The 23,159-nt window shown below is 39.8% G+C and overlaps 1 protein-coding gene across 2 annotated transcripts in view; it reads left to right on the top strand.

The window, feature by feature from the left end:
- The window catches only part of LOC126251529 (zinc transporter 9), a 214,573-nt gene that overhangs the window by 146,552 nt on the left and 44,862 nt on the right, over positions 1-23,159 (top strand). For both annotated transcript variants that reach the window (XM_049952022.1, XM_049952023.1), the window contains one exon: positions 13,117-13,327. In XM_049952022.1, the coding sequence (XP_049807979.1) occupies positions 13,117-13,327 (211 nt within the window). The remainder of the gene's footprint in view (positions 1-13,116; positions 13,328-23,159) is intronic.

Raw genomic sequence — 23,159 nt, forward strand, 5'->3', positions numbered from 1 at the left:
TTCAGCAGTTGCCAGAGAGCGCAGATAACTGGCGTCACCGCGCTTGCGCAGGTACCATGATGCAGGAAGACCGTATGTATGTACGTGTAAAACATTGAAAGATCATACATTATGTCATAAAAGAAACAAGACATCAGAGAATAAAGTGCATACTTAAAGTGCACATTTGTATGTCCGGATTCCCAATCAAGTACACCTCGACCTGATATTAAGCTTTTCAGTGTGTTTTCGAGATGTAAATTTTCTTGGAGCACCAGTACTGTATTATATCATGTTTGGTTCTTTATTATGACATAACGCCATATGTGCTAGAAGATGAAAACGTGCACGTGAAATGCAGCGAACAGGTGAAACTAGCCAGTACTGTGGAATTAAACATTTCATTTCAAATACATTGACTGCCTCTGCGGAAAAGGTTAATAAAAGTCAAATTTCTTTAGCAACCAGACAAAAATAACTTCATTGTTCTGCAAGGCGATTAATGCTTGACAGTCATAAAAGTGGAAATAAAATAAAATCTGGAATTAATGACATATTTTAGCCTTTCGTAATGATGTGAATGTATTTTAATTCACTTGATAGCTCCCGGCCACAGATATCTGTTTTGTTTTCATTTGACGTGAGAGTAAACGAAGGGGAAACAGCAAAATCGCTAAATGTAAACACGGGTCACGTGAAGACTATTCACTATAATTGAGACAGGTCTGCGCATCAGCCTCGGATCTACGATATTTGCGAACCCGGTGAATACTAAAAAAATTGAATTTTAAAAAATATGTCCATCTTGTAGTGCACATCTTTCTGAAAATTCTGAAACATAAAATATATGTGTTTGAGGAAATGTAAGACATGTTATTTGGTATTAAGTGTGCCAAAGTGCAGTGCCATGCCTCTTCATAAAGCATTCTTCTATCGCACGTCATTGTATTTCGCTCTGTGGAATTGAAAAGTGTATATTTTTTACTGGATGCCATCAAACAATATTCAGGACAGTGGAAGTTGAAATGTTCTGTGGTGCCTCTCCTGCTCCCAGTTGCCGGTTTGACAGCCTGCCCCTCTTTAAAATAAAATCTCCCAATTAATAGCAGATAGGATTATTTGTAATCGGGAGAACAAGAACTCTTCAGAAAATTTGAACTCTTTACTGCCTATTAGCTAATAACTTGCTGTTTTTGTGACATTAAATTAAATATAGGATACAAAAACCAATAAAGAAAAGAGACAAGCTAAAAAGTACACATTTCTTCAAGCCTTAGCTCCTAGCATTTTTTCTCTCTAATCTTGCTTGCTACAGCTTTACATGGCATGCTTTCCTTTCTGCGAAAGAATCTCTTACCTCATCAAAGCTCGTCAAACGATTCACCACACGAAAAATCGAAATGTCATTATCTAATACTGTAAAAGCTGTTAACACAAATGATATCCACGACTGGTGTGGTTTCTCGATCTGATTACGACTATTTTGTCACTGTCTGCTAGATAAAACAAAAGAGACCTGTCTAATATTGGAGCAATTTTGTGAGACACACCAAATATATGACACTGTTTTGGCACAAATGGCCATTTTTATAACACGACAGAATATATTTCACGAAGTGCCAATATCAAATGCCTACTAGGCCTGTTACAAGCAAAACGTTTTATGTTAGGAAACAGTTTCACATTTCATTCATACACACCAGCTTCTCAAGCATGAGATCGAAAACCAGTATTGCGAAATTTTTATATAAATTGGGAATTGTCTTATCCTCCATAATTTGTGTGATGTCCCCGTTTCTTCTCCTTCCTCGTTCTAACAAACAATCTTGTCATCACCAATTCTGCAGCTATTCCTACCATTGTCAAAATTTGTTTGCCGATTAATTTCACTAACCATGCCAGAATCACAGGTTTAGTTATCCCACGATTGTTTTCCGGTTAGGCGTTATTACATGTTCGTACAACACGTTTTCCCCATTACCTCCAGAATAGAACTTAAGCGGCTGCTAGCCGGGACTGTACAACTGGCCCTTACTAGTGTAGCGACCTGGCCAAAAATTTTCTGTCAATATTTTATTTTCTTGGGTACTCTGAGAAGATAGTACATAATGTTTCTCGCCTGTTATTCCTGTCAGTCGTTTATTTCCAATCGGGTAGTCTGAATCTATGGATTTTGCTAGTAATTATAACAAAGATGATCATTCGCAAACCCTATCAACCACATAATCAGACAGCGATTGGCATTCATCCGTTCGGCTTTACTCCGTTCAGCTCTGACAGCCCCGACCCCTTTCGTCTGCAGAAAGTTTATTTCTAGATGTGACGAGGATTCTCCTGACAGAGACATCACATACACTATGCATGCTTTCAAAAATCAACTTATGATTCATTCAGAAATCAACAGGAAGCGTTTCAAAATAATCGATAGACAGGCTTGCGCTGGATGCTAGGCACTTTGTGAAACAAGTTTTTTTTTCCCTCCAGAATATGAATTTGGCGCCCCCTTTTCCCGGTAGCATCTAGCTGCTTGCTGCGACTGCTTGCACAGCCAACAGCCACATTCCTATAGCCAGAAGTAGGAGAATCTACTGCTCAAACACGACTCAACTGTGCATGTGCATGAGCCCGCCCGTAACTGCTAAAATGAACCTTATGTAAACAGTTGTGACTTCACGCTCATTGGAGCATTGCATAGTCTTCCTAAAGCCTTTGACACATTTTGCTGTTGACAGACGCTTGCATGAGCACTGTGTGTCGTTGTTGTATATGGAGCATTTCCTTTGCAATTTTCGTATTTTTCTCTCGTTTACGTTTTATTGTTGAAGTTTTATTCTGTAGTAGCGGGATACAGTAATATCCTTTGCTAGAGTATAGGTTCTTACCAGTCAAAATTACAAAAATTTAACTGAAAACTAAAACAATGAAAAATTCCTGGGTTTTTCCCGGGTTTCTCACGGATGGAAAAATTCCTGGGTTTTTCCCGGATCTCCCGGTTGTCCCCCGTCATATACACCCTGAATTAGTCATCTTTTAATCATTAAAAATATTTCATCACCTTTTAGTCATCTTTCTAAAATATTTTGTTACCTTCTCACTATTTTCAAGTGCCACCATGGCTCCTCATGCTGTACATCTGTAATATTAACACAAGAAACATTCACATGTTAAAATTCATGCGTGATTTCAGCTATAAACACATTGTCTAATTAGCCATATGGCACGGTTGACTGGAAGACAGATTACGCAGGCCAATGTCTAATAATGGTTGTAAAAACTCTGCTGACAGTTTTTGTTATATTTGTGGTGAATTTGTGATTTGAAACACCAAAGAAACATTACAGACTTTGCGAAAAAGGCTTATCTATCATACATTGGATCTAAACTTGTTGATCAAGATAAATCTTGGGTGCCGCATAAGGTATGTTATGTGTGAAACTTCCTGCCAGGAAGTTTCATATCAGCGCACACTCCGCTGCAGAGTGAAAATCTCATTCTTCTATGTTATGTGTGTTTTGAAGATCTGAGAAAATGGTCCAAAAAGGAGAAAAAAGCCTTTAGATTTACTGTTTCTATGATATGGAGGGAGCCAAGAAATCATACCAATGATTGCTACTTTTGCAGTTTTGATATTACTGGTCATAATTCGAAAAACAAGAAGGTAATAAGCTACCTTAACCTTTCTGTCTGCCATCCAACAAACTCTGTTCCAACAGAATTATTTTCTGATGTACGATGTGATTTAGATGAAACAGATGATGATGAATTCCATTGTAATACAGAAAGTCTAGAGCCCAAATTGTTTACTCAGACCGAACTTAACAATTTGGTTAGGGATCTGGGCTTAACGAAATAAAAAGCTGAATTTCTTGGCTCCAGGTTAAAAGAAAAGAACTTATTGGCATTTTGAACCACCATTACATGTATAGAAAGAGAGAGCAGCAATTTTCCAAGTCTTCCCCCCCCCCCCCCCTCCCCCCCCCACAAAATGTGTACTGCTGAGACATTCCCGGTCTGACGAATAAGTTTGGTATTGAATGCAAAAAGGAAGACTGGAGGCTGTTTATTGGTTCATACAAAACTAGTTTAAAGGCTGTTTTATTACACAATGTTAACATGTCTGCATCTATACTTGTTGGACATTGTGTACATATGAAAGAAAGCTATGAAAACCAAGAAATAGTCCAAAATAAAATAGGCTATTCTGCTCATGGTTGGATGATATGCGGCGATCTAAAAGTAACATCGATGCTCCTTGGTCTGCAAGGTGGCTTTACCAAATTTCCATGTTTCTTGTGTGAATGGGACAGTAGGGCTAGGGATCAACACTAGTGCAGAAAGAACTGGCCTGGGAGGGAGTCTTTAAAACCTGGTGAGAAGAACATTCTACGCAAAAACCTTGTAGATCCAGAACAACATACTCCTACCACCTCTACATATAAAGTTCGGCCTAATGAAACAGTTTGTAAAGACTTTGCCTAAAGATGGACCATGTTTTAAGTATCTCTGCCAAAAGTTTCCACACCCTTCAGAAGCTAAACTAAAAGAAGACGTCTTTGTCGGACCTGACATTAGAAAATTGATGTTTGATGTTAACTTTGAATTCACAATGACCTTAAATGAGAAAGAAGCATGGGTATCATTCAAGCAAGTCGTTACAAAGTCCTTAGGACATGAAAAAGGCCCAGAATATGTTTGTTATAGCTACAATGTTTAAAAGAAGTTTAAAACTTTAGGATGTTTAATGAGCCTGAAATTTCACTTTTTGAACAGTCGCCTTGATTACTTTCTGAACAATATGGGAGATGTTAGCGAGGAGCAAGGAAAGCATTTTCACTAGGACATTAAAGTGATAGAAAAATGCTACCAGGCCACTGGAACACCAACATTAAGGGGCATTACTGTTGGTCACTTCACCGAGAAGTTCAGCAAGCGACTCACCGTAGAAAAAGCTACACAAGAAGCTCCAAAGAAAAAAGAGAGAGAAAATACAAACCAATTCCAGCTGACAAGTCAAACCTCTATTAACACATATCAGTTTTAAGTAGCTTACTGTAAATAGAGACCATGCTTATTTTGTAACAAAGCATTTCATTAATTTCCCCATTTACCGTATAGCATAGGAGTTTTATACTGTACAGTAAAAAGCATATTGCTTGAAAACTATGGGTGATAAAAAAAATGGTAGATTTGGATTCAGCTCATAAAAATCTATAAAGATCAGCTATCAAAGTTTCAAGAAAATTTTTTTTTTCATTGGCCTGGGTTATTTGTGTAGGGATAGTGCTGTCATATATATATATATATATATATATATATATATATATATATATATATATATAACAGAGGGAAACATTCCACGTGGAAAAAATATATCTAAAAAGAAAGATGATGAGACTTACCAAACAAAAGCGCTGGCAGGTCGATAGACACACAAACAAACACAAATATACACACAAAATTCAAGCTTTCGCAACAAACTGTTGCCTCATCAGGAAAGAGGGAAGGAAAGGGAAAGACGAAAGGATGTGGGTTTTAAGGGAGAGGGTAAGGAGTCATTCCAATCCCGGGAGCGGAAAGACTTACCTTAGGGGGAAAAAAGGACGGGTATACACTTGCGCACAAACACACACATATATCCATCCACACATATACAGACACAAGCAGACTTGTCTGCTTGTGTCTGTATATGTGTGGATGGATATATGTGTGTGTTTGTGCGCAAGTGTATACCCGTCCTTTTTTCCCCCTAAGGTAAGTCTTTCCGCTCCCGGGATTGGAATGACTCCTTACCCTCTCCCTTAAAACCCACATCCTTTCGTCTTTCCCTTTCCTTCCCTCTTTCCTGATGAGGCAACAGTTTGTTGCGAAAGCTTGAATTTTGTGTGTATATTTGTGTTTGTTTGTGTGTCTATCGACCTGCCAGCGCTTTTGTTTGGTAAGTCTCATCATCTTTCTTTTTAGATATATTTTTTCCACGTGGAATGTTTCCCTCTGTTATATATATATATATATATATATATATATATATATATATATATATATATATATATATAAAGTAATAGATAATAACTATTTCAAAACAACAGAAAAATCTGTCAGTATTGAAACATTAAAAGATGATCTGGATACACATTTTCACAAATTTAAATATTTGTGCTGAACCATCCTGGCAGCAACATGTATTACCTACATGTACATGCTGCAAACTGCACTCCTGCTGTGTGGTGAGGTGCTTGTAGCAAGTATTTGTTGTTTTGTTATTAAGTAGTATGTGTATTGCTTTTTGAGGAACTTGAGAAGAGTTTTGTTTCAAAAGTTGTGAAACAATAAATAACTGGCATGTCAGATTGTCACTTTGGTAACCTACTTCTAAAACCATTGAAAACATCTGTACGTACTATAAATTAAAATCCTCTACCAAATTTTTCTGTAAGTATGTGGCGGCCAGTCTCACTAATAGGTAGAGTGACTCAAGAGAAAGGTTTGTGTATGTAATTTATTACCACTACACTGGTTAAATCGTCTGGTCATTGATACTCAGTGCTCTTGCAAAGCTGGGGTGGCTCACTACTTTTAAATAAATAAAAGATGAATTGGGCAAATTTTGCAGATTTACTGCTTGCACTGTCATTATTCTGGCATGAAGAGATGTTTTTAGACTGTCCTAAATTGGTTGATGTCATGCCACATTGTATACAGAGCCACAGGGTGCCCCAGTGTACCTGAAAAGGTGAATGAAATGGAAGACTGTAACAAAGACATGTTGCTAGAAATCATCCCAGTATTGAAGTGCAGTGATTCATGGACAGTGGTAGAAACCACCAACCAGACAGTTTAATTAGGCAACAATCCTGAGCCCTCATTACAAGAACAATATATCTTAAACCACATTGTAATGCCTGATGTTATCCCACTATTTTTAAGTCCGGTAGAACTTGCACCTAAATTTGCTTGATGCTCCTCTTCTTTCAATGTGCACCTAATTGGAAACTGAAATTACAGTGAAATCTAGACCTTTAGCTACTTACAGGCGTTGATAAATATCAATGGGGACAGTTGAAAATGTGTGCCCCGACCAGGACTCGAACCCAGGATCTCCTGCTTACATGGCAGACGCTCTATCCATCTGAGCCACCAAGGAAACGGAGGACAGTGCGACTGCGGGGACTTATCTCTGGCACGCTCCCTGTGAGACCCACATTTCCAACTTATTGTCCACACACTACATTTGTAGCTCACCTGCCCACTATACTCATTACTCGCAGCAGTCTACCTATTCTCATAAGAGTTCAGGCAATGTGAGTGCATCCGCACTGAAGAAGATCATTGGCCAGTAAGCCTTATCTATATATGAAGATGGTATCTGTTCTTTTATATAAAATTAAAAAAAAAGAATAATAAAAAAACTATGTGATTACGGTTTTACTTTGCCTGTTTTCCTGCCAGCTGTAATTTCCTAATCTCCCTCCATCCCTAGGCCTCATCTAAGCTTATTCAGTGTAGACTTAGCGTTGTTGTTGTTGTTGTTGTTGTTGTTGTGGTCTTCAGTCCTGAGACTGGTTTGATGCAGCTCTCCATGCTACTCTATCCTGTGCAAGCTTCTTCATCTCCCAGTACCTATTGCAACCTACATCCTTCTGAATCTGCTTAGTGTATTCATCTCTTGGTCTCCCTCTACAATTTTTACCCTCCACGGTGCCCTCCAATGCTAAATTTGTGATCCCTTGATGCCTCAAAACATGTCCTACCAACCGATCCCTTCTTCTAGTCAAGTTGTGCCACAAACTTCTCTTCTCCGCAATCCTATTCAATACCTCCTCATTAGTTACGTGATCTACCCACCTTATCTTCAGCATTCTTCTGTAGCACCACATTTCGTAAGCTTCTATTCTCTTCTTGTCCAAACTAGTTATCGTCCATGTTTCACTTCCATACATGGCTACACTCCATACAAATACTTTCAGAAACGACTTCCTGACACTTAAATCTATACTCGATGTTAACAAATTTCTCTTCTTGAGAAACGCTTTCCTTGCCATTGCCAGTCTACATTTTATATCCTCTCTACTTCGACCATCATCATTTATTTTACTCGCTAAATAGCAAAACTCCTTTACTACTTTAAGTGTCTCATTTCCTAATCTAATTCCCTCAGCGTCACCCGATTTAATTTGACTACATTCCATTATCCTCGTTTTGCTTTTGTTGATGTTCATCTTATATCCTCCTTTCAAGACACTGTCCATTCCGTTCAACTGCTCTTCCAAGTCCTTTGCTGTCTCTGACAGAATTACAATGTCATCGGCGAACCTCAAAGTTTTTACTTCTTCTCCATGAATTTTAATACCTACTCCGAATTTTTCTTTTGTTTCCTTTACTGCTTGCTCAATATACAGATTAAATAACATCGGAGAGAGGCTACAACCCTGTCTCACTCCTTTCCCAACCACTGCTTCCCTTTCATGCCCCTCGACTCTTATAACTGCCATCTGGTTTCTGTACAAATTGTAAATAGCCTTTCGCTCCCTGTATTTTACCCCTGCCACCTTCAGAATTTGAAAGAGAGTATTCCAGTTAACGTTGTCAAACGCTTTCGCTAAGTCTACAAATGCTAGAAACGTAGGTTTGCCTTTTCTTAATCTTTCTTCTAAGATAAGTCGTAAGGTCAGTATTGCCTCACGTGTTCCAACATTTCTACGGAATCCAAACTGATCTTCCCCGAGGTCGGCTTCTACCAGTTTTTCCATTCGTCTGTAAAGAATTCGCATTAGTATTTTGCAGCTGTGACTTATTAAACTGATAGTTCGGTAATTTTCACATCTGTCAACACCTGCTTTCTTTGGGATTAGAATTATTATATTCTTCTTGAAGTCTGTGGGTATTTCGCCTGTCTCATACATCGTGCTCACCAGATGGTACAGTTTTTTCATGACTGGCTCTCCCGAGGCCATCAGTAGCTCTAATGGAATGTTGTCTACTCCCGGGGTCTTGTTTCGACTCAGGTCTTTCAGTGCTCTGTCAAACTGTTCACGCAGTATCTTATCTCCCATTTCGTCTTCATATACATCCTCTTCCATTTCCATAATATTGTCCTCAAGTACATCGCCCTTGTATAAACCCTCTATATACTCCTTCCACCTTTCTGCCTTCCCTTCTTTGCTTAGAACTGGGTTGCCATCTGAGCTCTTGATATTCATACAAGTGGTTCTCTTCTCTCCAAAGGTCTCTTTAATTTTCCTGTAGGCAGTATCTATCTTACCCCTAGTGAGATAAGCCTCTACAACCTTACATTTGTCCTCTAGCCATCCCTGCTTAGCCATTTTGCACATCCTGTCGATATCATTTTTGAGATGTTTATATTCCTTTTTGCCTGCTTCATTTGCTGCATTTTTATATTTTCTCCTTTCATTAATTAAATTCAATATTTCTTCTGTTACCCAAGGATTTCTATTAGCCCTCGTCTTTTTACCTCTTGATCGTCTGCTGCCTTCACTATTTCATCCCTCAGAGCTACCCATTCTTCTTGTACTGTATTTCTTTCCCCCATTCCTGTCAATTGTTCCCTTATGCTCTCCCTGAAACTCTGTACAACCTCTGGTTCTTTCAGTTTATCCAGGTCCCATCTCCTTAAATTCCCACCTTTTTGCAGTTTCTTCAGTTTCAATCTGCAGTTCATAACCAATAGATTGTGGTCAGAATCCACATCTGCCCCAGGAAATGTCTTTCAATCTAAAACCTGGTTCCTAAATCTCTGTCTTACCATTATATAATCTATCTGATACCTTTTAGTATCTCCAGGAATCTTCCAGGTATACAACCTTCTTTTATGATTCTTGAACCAAGTGTTAGCTATGATTAAGTTATGCTCTGTGCAAAATTCTACAAGGCGGCTTCCTCTTTCATTCCTTACCCCAATCCATATTCACCTACTATGTTTCCTTCTCTCCCTTTTCCTACTGACGAATTCCAGTCACCCATGACTATTAAATTTTCGTCTCCCTTCACTACCTGAATAATTTCTTTTATCTCGTCATACATTTCATCTATTTCTTCATCATCTGCAGAGCTAGTTGGCATATAAACTTCTACTACTGTAGTAGGCATGGGCTTTGTGTCTATCTTGGCCACAATAATGCGTTCACTATGCTGTTTGTAGTAGCTAACGCGCACTCCTATTTTTTTATTCATTATTAAAGCTACTCCTGCATTACCCCTATTTGATTTTGTATTTATAACCCTGTAATCACCTGACCAAAAGTCTTGTTCCTCCTGCCACCGAACTTCACTAATTCCCACTATATCTAACTTTAACCTATCCATTTCCCTTTTTAAATTTTCTAACCTACCTGCCCGATTAAGGGATCTGACATTCCACGCTCCGATCCGTAGAACGCCAGTTTTCTTTCTCCTGATAACGACGGGCTCCTGAGTAGTGCCCGCCCGGAGATCCGAATGGGGGACTATTTTACCTCCGAAATATTTTACCCAAGAGGACGCCATTATCATTTAATCATACAGTAAAGCTGCATGTCCTCGGGAAAAATTACGGCTGTAGTTTCCCCTTGCTTTCAGCCGTTCGCAGTACCAGCACAGCAAGGCCGTTTTGGTTAATGTTACAAGGCCAGATCAGTCAATCATCCAGACTGTTGCCCCCGCAACTACTGAAAAGGCTGCTGCCCCTCTTCAGGAACCACATGTTTGTCTGGCCTCTCAACAGATACCCCTCCGTTGTGGTTGCACCTACGGTACGGCCATCTGTATCGCTGAGGCACGCAAGCCTCCCCACCAACGGCAAGGTCCATGGTTCATGGGGGGGGGGGACTTAGCGTTATCTAATCGTATTTGACTGGCACAGTTCTTCCCTTCCTTCTGCAGTATTAACTTGTTCATGCCAAGTTCAAATGTGGTGCAGGTACCACAGGAGTTGGATTTAAATAGGCACTCAGCTGGTTGAAGGGCACGCATACATTTAAACAAATCATTAAAAAGTCTAGTTTTGCCTCATAATTTTGTATTTGTATTTTAGAAATTTTACACTTACCTTGTGAGTTGGTTGAGAATGGAGTTTTTGTGTAGTAGGTTTTGAAACATTTCTATAAATGTGGAGGGATGCAACGTGTTTCTGCATTGCCACACAGTTTCACTTTCTTTTCTGTACTGAATACTTTTCAGCGCTTGGTTGGATTCTTCTGTTCTTCAGAGGCATCAATTTCCAGTCCTATAATTATAAATACATACTCCAGGCGCTGCATTGAATGGTTCTGCAATGTTTACAAGAAATTGCAAATTTATTATACACAATGTAGGCATCAAATAGGCTTATATCCAAAATATAGAAAAAAACTTTGTTGCATTTTTCTTGCTATTTTCATCACTGAAATTGTTGTCTTTTCCATAAACTTTAGAAGGAAAGATCACCAGCATTGTCTGCAGTATCACTAAATTCAGAACTTGCATCAAAAACATTGCAGGCAAAATTTTTAATTGTCTCTTCTTTTCAGAACTGATATTACTTAGAAATCATTTCACAACTGGAGAATGAAAGTTTCAAAGTCTCAACATAGAGGCAATACACAAATGGATAACTGTGTGGCAGAAAGCCACACATTTGGTACACTCGCTGAAGTGCTTGCAAGAACAATCTACGGCATTACATCAACTTAACACAGAATGCTGCTGTAACTGTGCGAACTGTGGTAATAGACTCAATTACAGGAGGGGCCTGAGGGCAGTTTGACGAGCTCCGCTCAACAAAATGATGTGAACATGTTAATGCACTCCTTTCACTAACAGTCCTGTACAAAGAGGGGCCACACAGAGCGCTCTCTCTATCACATTCACACTTGTTAGACCACCTGTCACGCCATGTAGAACTCTTCAACTACGGTGGTCTCCACACTTTACATGTAAAGCAAGCTGCAAATTCTAGAGCTTTTTCTATCAATACATACACTGACTTAGTAGTTCTTGCAGTACATGAAATATGAAATGGATGCATTGCTACTCACCACATACAGTAGATGATGCATTGAATGGCACATTGAAAAAAGACTGTCAGATTTTAGCAGTTTTTGTACTAAGTTCCTCGTCAGACATAGACAGAAGGGAGTTGTTCGATAGCTGATAATATGTAGACGTCTTTTTTTCAGTGTACCTGTCTGCTACAGAAATGCAACAGGAAATTAGAAACCAAGAATCATTTACACTCTGCTGTGTTCTTCGTTATAGAGGAATAGAAGTGTCAGTTTACAAGTCGTAGGCTGGCGTATGCAAATAAGTAAACTTACATGTTATGTGCTACAGCATTATTTTCACTATGAAACTTATAATGAATTGATACAACTTAGTTTCTTCCTCTCTTATGTGAATTATTTTGAACAAGCTTATTTTTTGTCTAAAATTTTATCATCAAAGAAGCAGCAGTGTGGGTTGTAAACAAGAGATGAAAGATAGTGGTTGCTATTCACAATGATTTAATGTGGAATGACTCCACAAAAATAGTTATGAAGAAAGATACTGACAGACTAACTCTCATTGTAAGAGCAAGAAGAGTAACTTAGTAACTTATCCATTAAAATCATTTACAAAATCGTTGCTGGACTTATTCATGAAGAGAGAGAGAGAGAGAGAGAGAGAGAAGGGTGAGTTGTGCTCAAAGATGGTTTGTTCGATTAGTCATGATCTTGTCTAGTTTTGGTGTATGTCACACTAATTGTCAATAATTTCACTTGGGGGCTATAACAAGATTGGTGTTGTACATTGCAGTTAGGCAAGATAAATTAGAAAATGTCATTCTCATAGGCACCTTGCATAATGACCTGCTTTTAGTATGTGCCTGGCACTGATCCTCGGATTCTGGAGACTGTTACTCGCCTGACGTCTTTCACTGTGGGGCAGCAACAGCGTCAACTTCCTAATACACCTTGATGGGGGAGTTTTGGCTGTGGAGTTCTCACATGTAATTGAACTGCAACGTTTTTATTTTTTACCATTCTTTAATGTTTGTAAAGATGGTGTTAATTCTTATTCTCTCTCTCTCTCTCCCTGTTTTTTTTGAAGAATGTATCAGAAGTAAAAAGATCAACAGGGAAATAGTGTATAAGTAAAAGTGAACGATTGTGATGCTCCTTTTGGCAGTGTTCCGTGGGCAAGACCCCAGTGTTAACGTAGTGCTGATGGAAGACTTAGCTGCAGTCCTCGGCGTCGGTGTGGCCGGAGCCTGCATGGGACTGTCAGTGCTCTACAACAGTCCCGTCCCTGATGCCGTTGGCTCCCTCTTAGTCGGTGGAATTCTGGGTGGCGTTGCATCGTTCCTTATTTACAGCAATGTGGCTGCTTTGGTTGGAAGGTATGTATTTTATCAGCATCTCATTTAACTTCTGATTCTTGTATTTGGGCCATTTAATATATGATTGTTACCATGAGAAATACCTGCTTGAACATAAATGCAGGTGCTAGCCATGCCTGCAGGTTGTGCTGTTTTATTTCCTCACGAATGACACCTGTGCAGTTACCTCAACATTTACAAGTGTCCATCATTGTCAGAATAGTGTTCTGTTTAGTTAGGAGTGCACTATGTTGGAGCTAATTCAGATTGCAAGTGGGCGAATTGTTGGTGCTTATACGGTCAGTGCTTCCTTAAACAAGATAACTGAAATGTTTGATGTGCCGAGAGGCACTGTATGGAAGATACTGCATACAAGGAAAGCCAAAAAAGTCATCTGCTAAGTCACAATGAGGACAAAAGTCTGTGTTGAGTGATTGTGGCAGGCGGTTTTAGAAGAGGATTGTGACGAAAAATAAAGAGGACAACAGCTGCAAACATCAATGCAGAACTAAACATTGCACTAGTGAACCCTGTCAGCATCAAAACTAGATGAGGGAAAGTTCATGAGCTGGAATTCCAAAACCACCCATCACTGCTGGAAATGCCTATAGCAGGAAAAGATTGTGCTGGAGCTGTAAAACATGGAGTAATGGAAGAATTGCATGTGGTCAGATCAGTCTTGTCTCACACTGTTTCCAACTTCTGGCCGAGTTTATGTCCCAAGAGTGGTTCGGTGACAATTTGGGCAGCCTTATCGTAGTATTCTAATGGCCCCACACTACTCTGCTAGGTTGCACTCCTGTTGAGGATTATGTGACAGTTTTGACTGAGCAGGTCCACGTCGTGGAACATACAGTGCTTGTTCCCATATTGTGATGCTATGTCCCAAGGCAGGAGAGGCCCCTGTTCACGTAGTTCACATCATCCGGGACTGGCTTTGTGAGCAGGAGAGCTTCTGTAAAGTTTGGAAGGTAGGAGACAGGTACTGGCAGAAGTAAAGCTGTGAGGGCGGGGTGTGTGTCGTGCTCGGGTAGCTCAGTCGGTAGAGCCTTGCCCGCGAAAGGCGAAGGTCCCGAGTTCGAGTCTCGGTCCGGCACACAGTTTTAATCTGCCAGGAAGCTTTGTTTCTGATTCAGTTTGACTATATTTAATTGCCCTCATTTTATTTTTGTTGGTATTCAGCCATTTTTTGAGACTCTGTCCATTCCATTCAGCTAGTCTTCCACATCCTGTGACTTTTCTGATAGAGCTGCAACATCTCTGCAATATAAGTCCTGAAACTTTAAATTTATGTGTCCCAGAATTTTGATTGGAGTAATGTGGGTTTCTGAATCCCTTTTGAACTAGGGCTTCCCTTTCATGTCCTTTGACAATTATAACTGAAGTCTGGCTTCTGTACATGTTCTGGAAAATGTTTTACTCCCTTTGTTGTGGCCACACTACTGTCAGAATTTCATAAAGAATATTTCGATCATCATTGTTGAAAGCTTTCTCTAAATCTACAAATGTTATAAATATAGCTTGCCTAATAAGCTGTATGTCAAACTTCCTGGCAGATTAAAACTGTGTGCTGGACCAAGACTCGAACTTGGGACCTTTGCCTTTCGCGGGCAAGTGCTCTACCAAATGAGCTATCCAAGCACGACTCACGCTCCGTCTTCACAGCTTTACTTCTGCCAGTACCTCATTCTGGAAGCCGTATGTCAGTATTGCCACCAGTGTTCTTATATTTCCTTGGAACTGAGACTAATTTTCTGTTAGGCTAGCTTCCACCAGTTTTTCCCTCCTTTTGTAAATAATTCTTGTCAGAAATTTGGAAGCATGATTTATTCCCCTGATGGTTCAGTAATACAGCTGTCATCACCTGCGATCCTCAGAATTAGAATTACAACATTCTTTTTGATGTCTGGTGGTGTTTTAGCAGTCTCGTATATCGTGTGTAACTGGTGGAATAGTTTTGTCATGACTAACTGTCCCAATAATCACAGTAATTCTCAAATACTTTTGTATACTCCAGGTGCCTTATTTTGATCTACCGGGTGATCAAAAAGTCAGTATAAATTTGAAAACAGAATAAATCACAGAATAATGTAGATAGAGAGGTACAAACTGACACACATGCTTGGAATGACATGGGGTTTTATTAGAACCAAAAAAATACAAAAGTTCAAAAATGTACGACAGATGGCGAGTCATCTGATCTGAGTAGCAATAATTAGCATAACAAAGTAAGACAAAGCAAATATGATGTTCTTTACAGGAAATGCTCAATATGTCCACCATTATTCCTCAACAATAGCTGTAGTCGAGGAATAATGTTGTGAACAGCACTGTAAAGCATGTCCGGAGTTATGGTGAGGCATCGGTGTCGGGTGTTGTCTTTCAGCATCCCTGGAGATGTCGGTCGATCACGATACACTTGCGACTTCAAGTAACCCCAAAGCCAATAATCGCACGGACTGAGGTTGGGGGACCTGGGAGGCCAAGCATGATGAAAGTGGCGGCTGAGCACACGATCATCACCAAACGACGCGCGCAAGAGATCTTTCACGCGTCTAGCAATATGGGGTGGAGTGCCATCCTGCATAAACATCGTACGTTCCAGCAGGTGTTTATCAGCCAGGTTTGGGGGTGATGCGATTCTGTAACATTTCGGCGTACCTCTCACCCATCATGGTAGCAGTTACAAAACCAGAATCACGCATTTCCTCGAAGAAAAAAGGCCCGATAATGGTAGATGTGGTAAATTAAACCCATACCGTGACTTTCTCGTCATGCAATGGAGTTTCCACGACAGTTCTAGGATTTTCGGTAGCCCAAATTCCGCATTTGTGGACGTTGACAGACCCTCAGAGTGTGAAATGAGCTTCGTCGGTCCACAACACGTTACTCAAACAATCGTTATCTTTCGCCATCTTTTGAATGCCCACACCGCAAATGCCCTCCGCTTCACTAAATCGCCAGGTAAAAGTTCATGATGCTGATGGATTTTGTACGGATAGCATTGGAGGGTACACCTAAGTGCCAACCAAACAGTAGTGTATGGAATGCCGCTGCAACGTGCGACTGCATGAGCGCTGACTTCCCCGTACGTAGACGAACCCGCTACAGTCTCCATTTCTCCCTTAACTGTCTCAGCAGCATTACGCCTTGTGCTCGGTTGGCCACTACGGGGTCTATAGTCTAAACAACCCATGGCTTCGAACTTCGAAATCATTCTCGCCACATTTGTCAACAGACCTTTACTCGTTCAAATGCCCTTCCTTTGGCGATAGGATCGTAATGCTGAATTAGCACATTCCCCATTCTGATAATACAGCTTCACTAAAAGCGCCTTTTCAGGTAACGTCAACATGCTGCGACTGCTGGCGCGTCTGATTCTCTCTCTCATTACAGCTCCTTTTATACAAGATTGTCATGCGCAGTCACTGATGTTTCGCTGTCCAGCGCCATCTGTCAGACATTTTTTGTTCTAATAAAACCCCATGTCATTCCAAGCATGTGTGTAAATTTTTACCTCTCTATCTACATTATTCTGTGGTTTATTAAGTTTTCAAATTTATACTGACTTTTGATCACCCGGTACTTTCAGTGTTCTGTCTGATTATTCTCCCAGTATTATATCTCATATCTCTTCCTCTTTTCTTTTTATAACATTGCCTTCAGTTTCATTTCCCTCATAGATCTCTTGTTTATATTCCTTTCACCTTTCAGCCATTCTGTTTTTGCTTAGTATGGTGCTGCTGGTTTCTCATGTGAGCTCTCGATATTTTCCCATTGTCTTTGCATGCTTTTACAGATTTGGATCTCTCCTCCCAGCCATTCCTGCATTTTCAATGTAGTTTTATTTGTCAGTCTCATTTTTAGATGCTGATATTCCATTTTACCTTCCTCATTTGTTGCTTTTTAATATTTTTCCTTTTTGTCGTTTAGATTCAGTATCTTCTGTGTTACTCAAGGATTTCTACTGGATGCAGTCTTTTTGACTGTTTGTGCCTGTGACACCTTCACTACTTCAACTTTAAAAGCTATCCATTTGTCTTGCATTGCCCTCCTTTCCCCTGTTTCAGAAAGTCCCTTAACACTCCCTTTCAAAATTTCAGTTACTCCAGGAACTTTCAATTCACCCAGGTCCTATCCCCATTTCTCAATTAGAATCTGTGGTTTGCAGCCAATACGTTATGTGCAGAGTCCACATTGGACCATGGAAATATGTTGCAGTTTAAAATATGGTTTGGAAATATTTGTCTTACCGTTACATAATCTATCTGAAATATTGCAATGTTTAAGGTCTCTTCAAAACATAAAATCTGACTTCATGATTCTTAAACCAAGTGTTAAAAATGTAAAATTGTTCTGTGTACAAAATTCCTTTCCTGCACCGTGTTCTCCTACCTTTTTCTTCCTGCTCTCCCTTTTCTTAAATTCAGTTCCAACTCTCTGTCAACATTAAATGTTGTCTTTGTTAACAAACTGCACAATTTATTTATTTATTTATTTATTATTGAGTTGAGACTCTAAGGACTGTGTGATAACAACCAACTTCACTCTAGTGTTCAGGTCTTGTTCTTGTTCCAGCTTTGACTTCCTGCCGGTATCTTCTGACCCCACCAAGAAGTGCCTGTTTATGTTCTTCAGATAATGGTCCTCTCTGTCTTTTGGATGTTGATGCCATTTTAAAAGCTTGGTTGTTGTTCACCAGTGTTCTAAATTTGTTGTCGTCAGGAATTTCTCTCTCTGAGATACCAATCTGCCTAAGATCTTTTTCACATTCTTTGAACCATCTTGGCCTTGTTTTCTTAGATTGGATGAAACTCCATATTCTTTTTGTTGGTTGGTCACTGTCCAGCCTCATGAGATGACCGTAAAATAATAATTGTCTCTTCTTAATGGATGCTGTGATAGGTTCTGTCTTGCTGTACAAGTCCTCATTTGCTCTCATTCGCCATTGTCCATCAACCCATCTATTATGTAGGATTTTCCTTAATATCCTATGCTCTCACTTTTCCAGCTGCTCAGCTTCACCTTGTCTATTCATGATCAAAGTTTCGGACGCATATAAGCCCTCAGGTTTTGCAACTTTCTTATAATGTCAGAACTTGGCCCCGGTACTCATAAACTTTTTGTTATAGGTATTCTTTGTCAGTTGGTATGCTTGGTCTAACTTCGTCATCCTGACATTAATTGCTTCTTCTTCTAATCCACTCTCCTGGATGATGTCACCGAGATACCTGAAATTCTTAACTCGTCCGATTTTTCCAAGATTGGTGATAAATTAATTAATTAATTTATTTCTTTATTTTGCCATAACGTTCTTGCAACATCTTTGTTGTTGAAATAATAGGAATATGTATTCTGTTACTACTAATCTGTTCATAGTGGTCTAATTACACTCATTTTTTTGTCCATTGTTATCCTACTCCTACATTACCCATAATTGGTTTTATTTAATCATCCTGTACTCACAAGACAAGAAGTGGCTTCTTCCTACCATTGCACGTAACTCATTCCCACTGTATTTGACATCAGCCTACCCATTCTTCTTTTTAAATTCTCTAGCGTGCCTTTGTGATAAAAGGATCAAACATATCTCACTCTATCCTATAGAACACCAGTTTTATTTTTCTTGAGGACAGTATCCTCCTGAATAGTCCATGCCTGGAAATCTAAATTGGGGGCTATATTGCCTATGGAATATTTTACTGATGATGGAATCATGCAGTCATTAAGTTATACAATATAGCTGCATGTTCGTGTGAAATATTAGTTTTTAGTTGTTTGCAGTTACACCTACAGTATAGCTGCTTGCATCATTGAGGCAAGCTAGCCTCCTCATCTTGGCAATATCCTTGGTTCTTGGAGGGGTAGAACAGCAGGTACGAAAAGAAAACTGAGTAAACATCATGATAATAGAGGTTTTTAGTGCCCAATTTGGAACAGATAGATTTGGTTACCAAGACATCATGGGACCTTTTGGCCGAGGAACAAGGAGTATTAAGGGTGAAGTTTCTTATTGGTGATGGTGTTGTAGGTATGAACTGCAAGCATCTAGCTGCACATTGTCCAGGTAATGGTCCTGCAACATCTCTATCTGATGATGATCATGCAGTGGCTCAAAAAGTGGTTAGTGGTACAATAAATTGTGCCAAATAAAAAAGCAACTGGTAGAATTTCCCCCCTTTCAGAAACTGTCAGCTAAAACCACATCTGCAGTTTCTGCAGTCACCACGCATAATGAATGTAATCAAGAAATTCCTTAAATTTTTCCAGAGGAGGGGGAGGGGGAGGAGGAGGAGGAGGAGGAGGAGGAGTAGTGTGTGGAGAATGTGTAAAGGATTCTGCTCATATGTTGCCAAGGTTGTTTAGACTATGCTGCAAAAATTTTGCTTGGAAGCTCAAATTAGACAATACCAATAACTGAAAATTGGTCACATTTTTTTATATTTATATGCAGAAAATAAAACTATTTCTAACTATCTCTTATAAAATAGTTTGTGTGGATACAGTTTTCTACGAAGTAGCATTTATTAGGCAATTTTGCATTACCACATTTTTAGGCAGAATTTGCATTTATTGCAAACAAGAACTTTTTTAGGTCCCTCATAATGGGGAAAAAACCAGCTGGTGGAATAAAGAGTAAAAAATGCTATGGAAAGATATAGAAAAGAAACAGACATAGAAAGGTAAAAATCAGGTAAATGGTCTTGTGCTATAGAAGGTAATATAATTAGCCACATTCTAGTAGGAACAAGGAGACAAGAAATTCAGGTAAAAAGGGTTTTGAGAAATGATTTGATTCGGATACCTTTAATGAGAAACTTCAAATACTCAACACACAAACTCAAAAAACAGTTCTTTAGTGCTTGTTGAAAAGTATGAAATTGGGAAAAGCAAGTATGGGACACCACGAAAGATCAAGAACTGAGAGTCGCTGATCTAGATGAGGAAGTTCTGTGACGGAAACAGAGAACGCTCAAAAACAAATTAGCGAAGTCTCCTGGAGGTGATTGGTTAACTGCAGATGTGATAAAAGCATAGGGGATAAGTGGAATATGGTGATTGCACTGAACTGTGGGAGTGAGATGGAGAGAGAGAGAGAGAGAGAATGGAGAACCCAGTGATAGGAAGAAAGGAAATTACAATACAGGTATTTAAAAAAGAAGTAGGAAAAAGTGGATCGACTGTAGAGATATCACTTTATTATCAAACTCCCGGAAGAGAGTGGAATAGATTTTGCAGAAAAAAGAGGGTGAGAGATATGTTTGAATCTAAATGTAAAAAACAGCATGGATTTAGGACTAACAAAGTAAAAAAATTCAGATGATGTATGGTGATTGTGAGGATCTGACACAAATGAAATGTGTGAAGACTCCTGGGGGGGATCACATGTGATAAAAGCAGTGGGGACTTTTATGGGATGCGCTGCTGGCTGTTTCCGAACTCAAGAAATCTGCTCCCCTTACTAGGGTGGTCATTTTGCTTCAGTGGAAGACTTGTTAGTATTACTGGCACTCCACCAGGGTCATCCAGTACAGGTTCTGATCGGCTGAACAAGCTCGACACCAGTTGCATACGTAACATTACCCCTCTGCTGTCAACCTCTGCAGGTACGAAGGTGAGAAGAGTCATTTGTCATTACAGTGGTTTCTTGAAGGGTCTGTGACAAACAAGTATTTATTGAATAATGGAAAGAAGAATTTGATCTTCAGGTGTGAATTATACTTCAAATACAGAAGTTTATTTACATACTTGGTTTGGTTCGGTTGGGTTGGGTTGGATAAAACGGAAATAGTGTGGATTTTTAACTCAATGAGGGGCATATTTGACGATGAACTGTGTCATTCACAAAGGAAATTGTTGGTTTATTTAACAAAATCCTTTGGAAATCGTGTTACAATTTGTTACGAATTGTCCATATCGTGGGATTGCTTGTATTTTGATATGTCTTTAGTTGCTGATGGGAACAATACCTAAGTACATCCTTGTAGATCTGAACTCCATACATCCCAACATCAAATTCACTGTGGAGAAGGAAGAAGGAATACTACCACGTGATGGTCATGAGAAGAGCTGATGGCAGCCTGAGCCATGGTGGGTATCACAAGAAAGTGCTTACTGATCTGTGTTTGAACACAGATAGCTGCCACCTTCTGTGCAGAGGAATGGAGTACTAGAAACACTAGTACACTGGTTGCACATCATATCAGATGCAGAGGGTCTGCCTGAGGAAGTGCAATATCTCAGCAGTGTTTTCACAAAAGGCCAATACTCAGGATGGTAGAGTAAGCATATTCTTCATTCTGCCACTACCGTAAGACACGGAGATGGAGGAAATTGTGGAGGAAGAGGTAGCCACAGCCTTTAAACCGTACACCGCCATGCTATTGTGAAAAGCTAGGCGCATACTGAAAAAGCGCTTTGTAAGAATGTGTTGTGCCCACCCAGTAAAATACAGAAATTATTGACAAGTTTTCAAAAATGACTTTGGTTTTCAAAAGACCAGGGTATATCAGATTGTGTTAGTGTGGCAGGGCATACGAGGTATGTTCAAAAAGAAAGTGGACTTTTGAAATAGCGCAACAACCAGCAGAGAGAGTGCGCTGCTGCTACAGAGCACACCTAGTGGCAAGTTTAGGCAACAGATGCCATTTGCCTCGAGTCGCTTGGACAATTAGCAAGTGAACCACAGCTGCTGAAGTAAGCATTTGTACAGGCTTCTCGTCAGATTAGTGCATTGAAGGAGCTCGAATAACTGTGTGTGAAATTCTGTTACTGGCTTGGCAAAACTTTCTCAGACAGATTCAAAATGCTCAGCCAAGAATATGGGGAGGACTGTATGAGTCGCTGCAGTGCTACGAGTGGTTTAAATGTTTTCAACAGGGCATAATGTGAGTCTGTGATGATTCCAAGTCTGGATTTCCTTCCACATCAACAGATGATGGCCATATGGATAGCGTTCATGCTGTGATGTGTGGAAATTGTCGTGTAACTGTTCAGGAAGTTGCTGAGGAGATGGGCAGCAGCATAGGATCATACCATCAAATTTTGAATGAAAAACTTGAGATGCATCATGTCAGTAGGCAAAGAAAAGCATGCATGAGTCGGTCAAAGATCAAGATGACGTTGGTTGTGTTTTTGACTACAAAGGCATTATCCATTGTGAGTTTGTGGCCCGTGGTCAGACGGTAAACAAGGAATTCTAGCAGGGAATTCTAGTGCCCATTAGGGATGCAGTGCACAGAAAGAAGCCTGAATTGAGGGAAGACCAGAATTGGATGTTGCATCATGTCAATGCGCCAGCTCATGCGTCACTCCTAGTGTGCAGCTATCTAGCAAAACACAACATTCCCATTGTGCCCCATCCACCATATTCTCTGGACCTAGTCCCAGCAGACTTTTTCCTGTTTTACAAACTGAAAAACATGTTGAAAGGACGTCGTTTCCAAACCATAGAGGAGATACAGGACAATGTGGTGAGAAACCTGTGTGCCATCCCACGAAGTGTGTTCCAGATGGTGTTCCAAAAGTGGGAGAAACGATGGATTTTGAACAGGACTGTGCTTAAAGTGATGTACAATAAGCAATAAAGCTGATACAGCAAAAGTTTGGTTTCTTTTTGAACACACCTTGTGTATTGGACAAACTGCGCGTACCATCGATGATTGATACCGAGAACACCAGTGGCACACTTGACAAATGTACCCCAACAGTTTGGCAGTCTGAGAGCACTTGTTTGCCAAAAAATTGTGCAATGGAATTTGAATATACCAGGATTTTATCAGACTTCCAAGCACTGGGACCGAGCCATTAGAGAAGCCTTTGAATTTGCGCTAGGGATAATCTTATCAATTGA

The sequence above is a fragment of the Schistocerca nitens genome, chromosome 4, assembly GCF_023898315.1.
Source record: "Schistocerca nitens isolate TAMUIC-IGC-003100 chromosome 4, iqSchNite1.1, whole genome shotgun sequence".
Lineage (NCBI taxonomy): Eukaryota > Metazoa > Arthropoda > Insecta > Orthoptera > Acrididae > Schistocerca > Schistocerca nitens.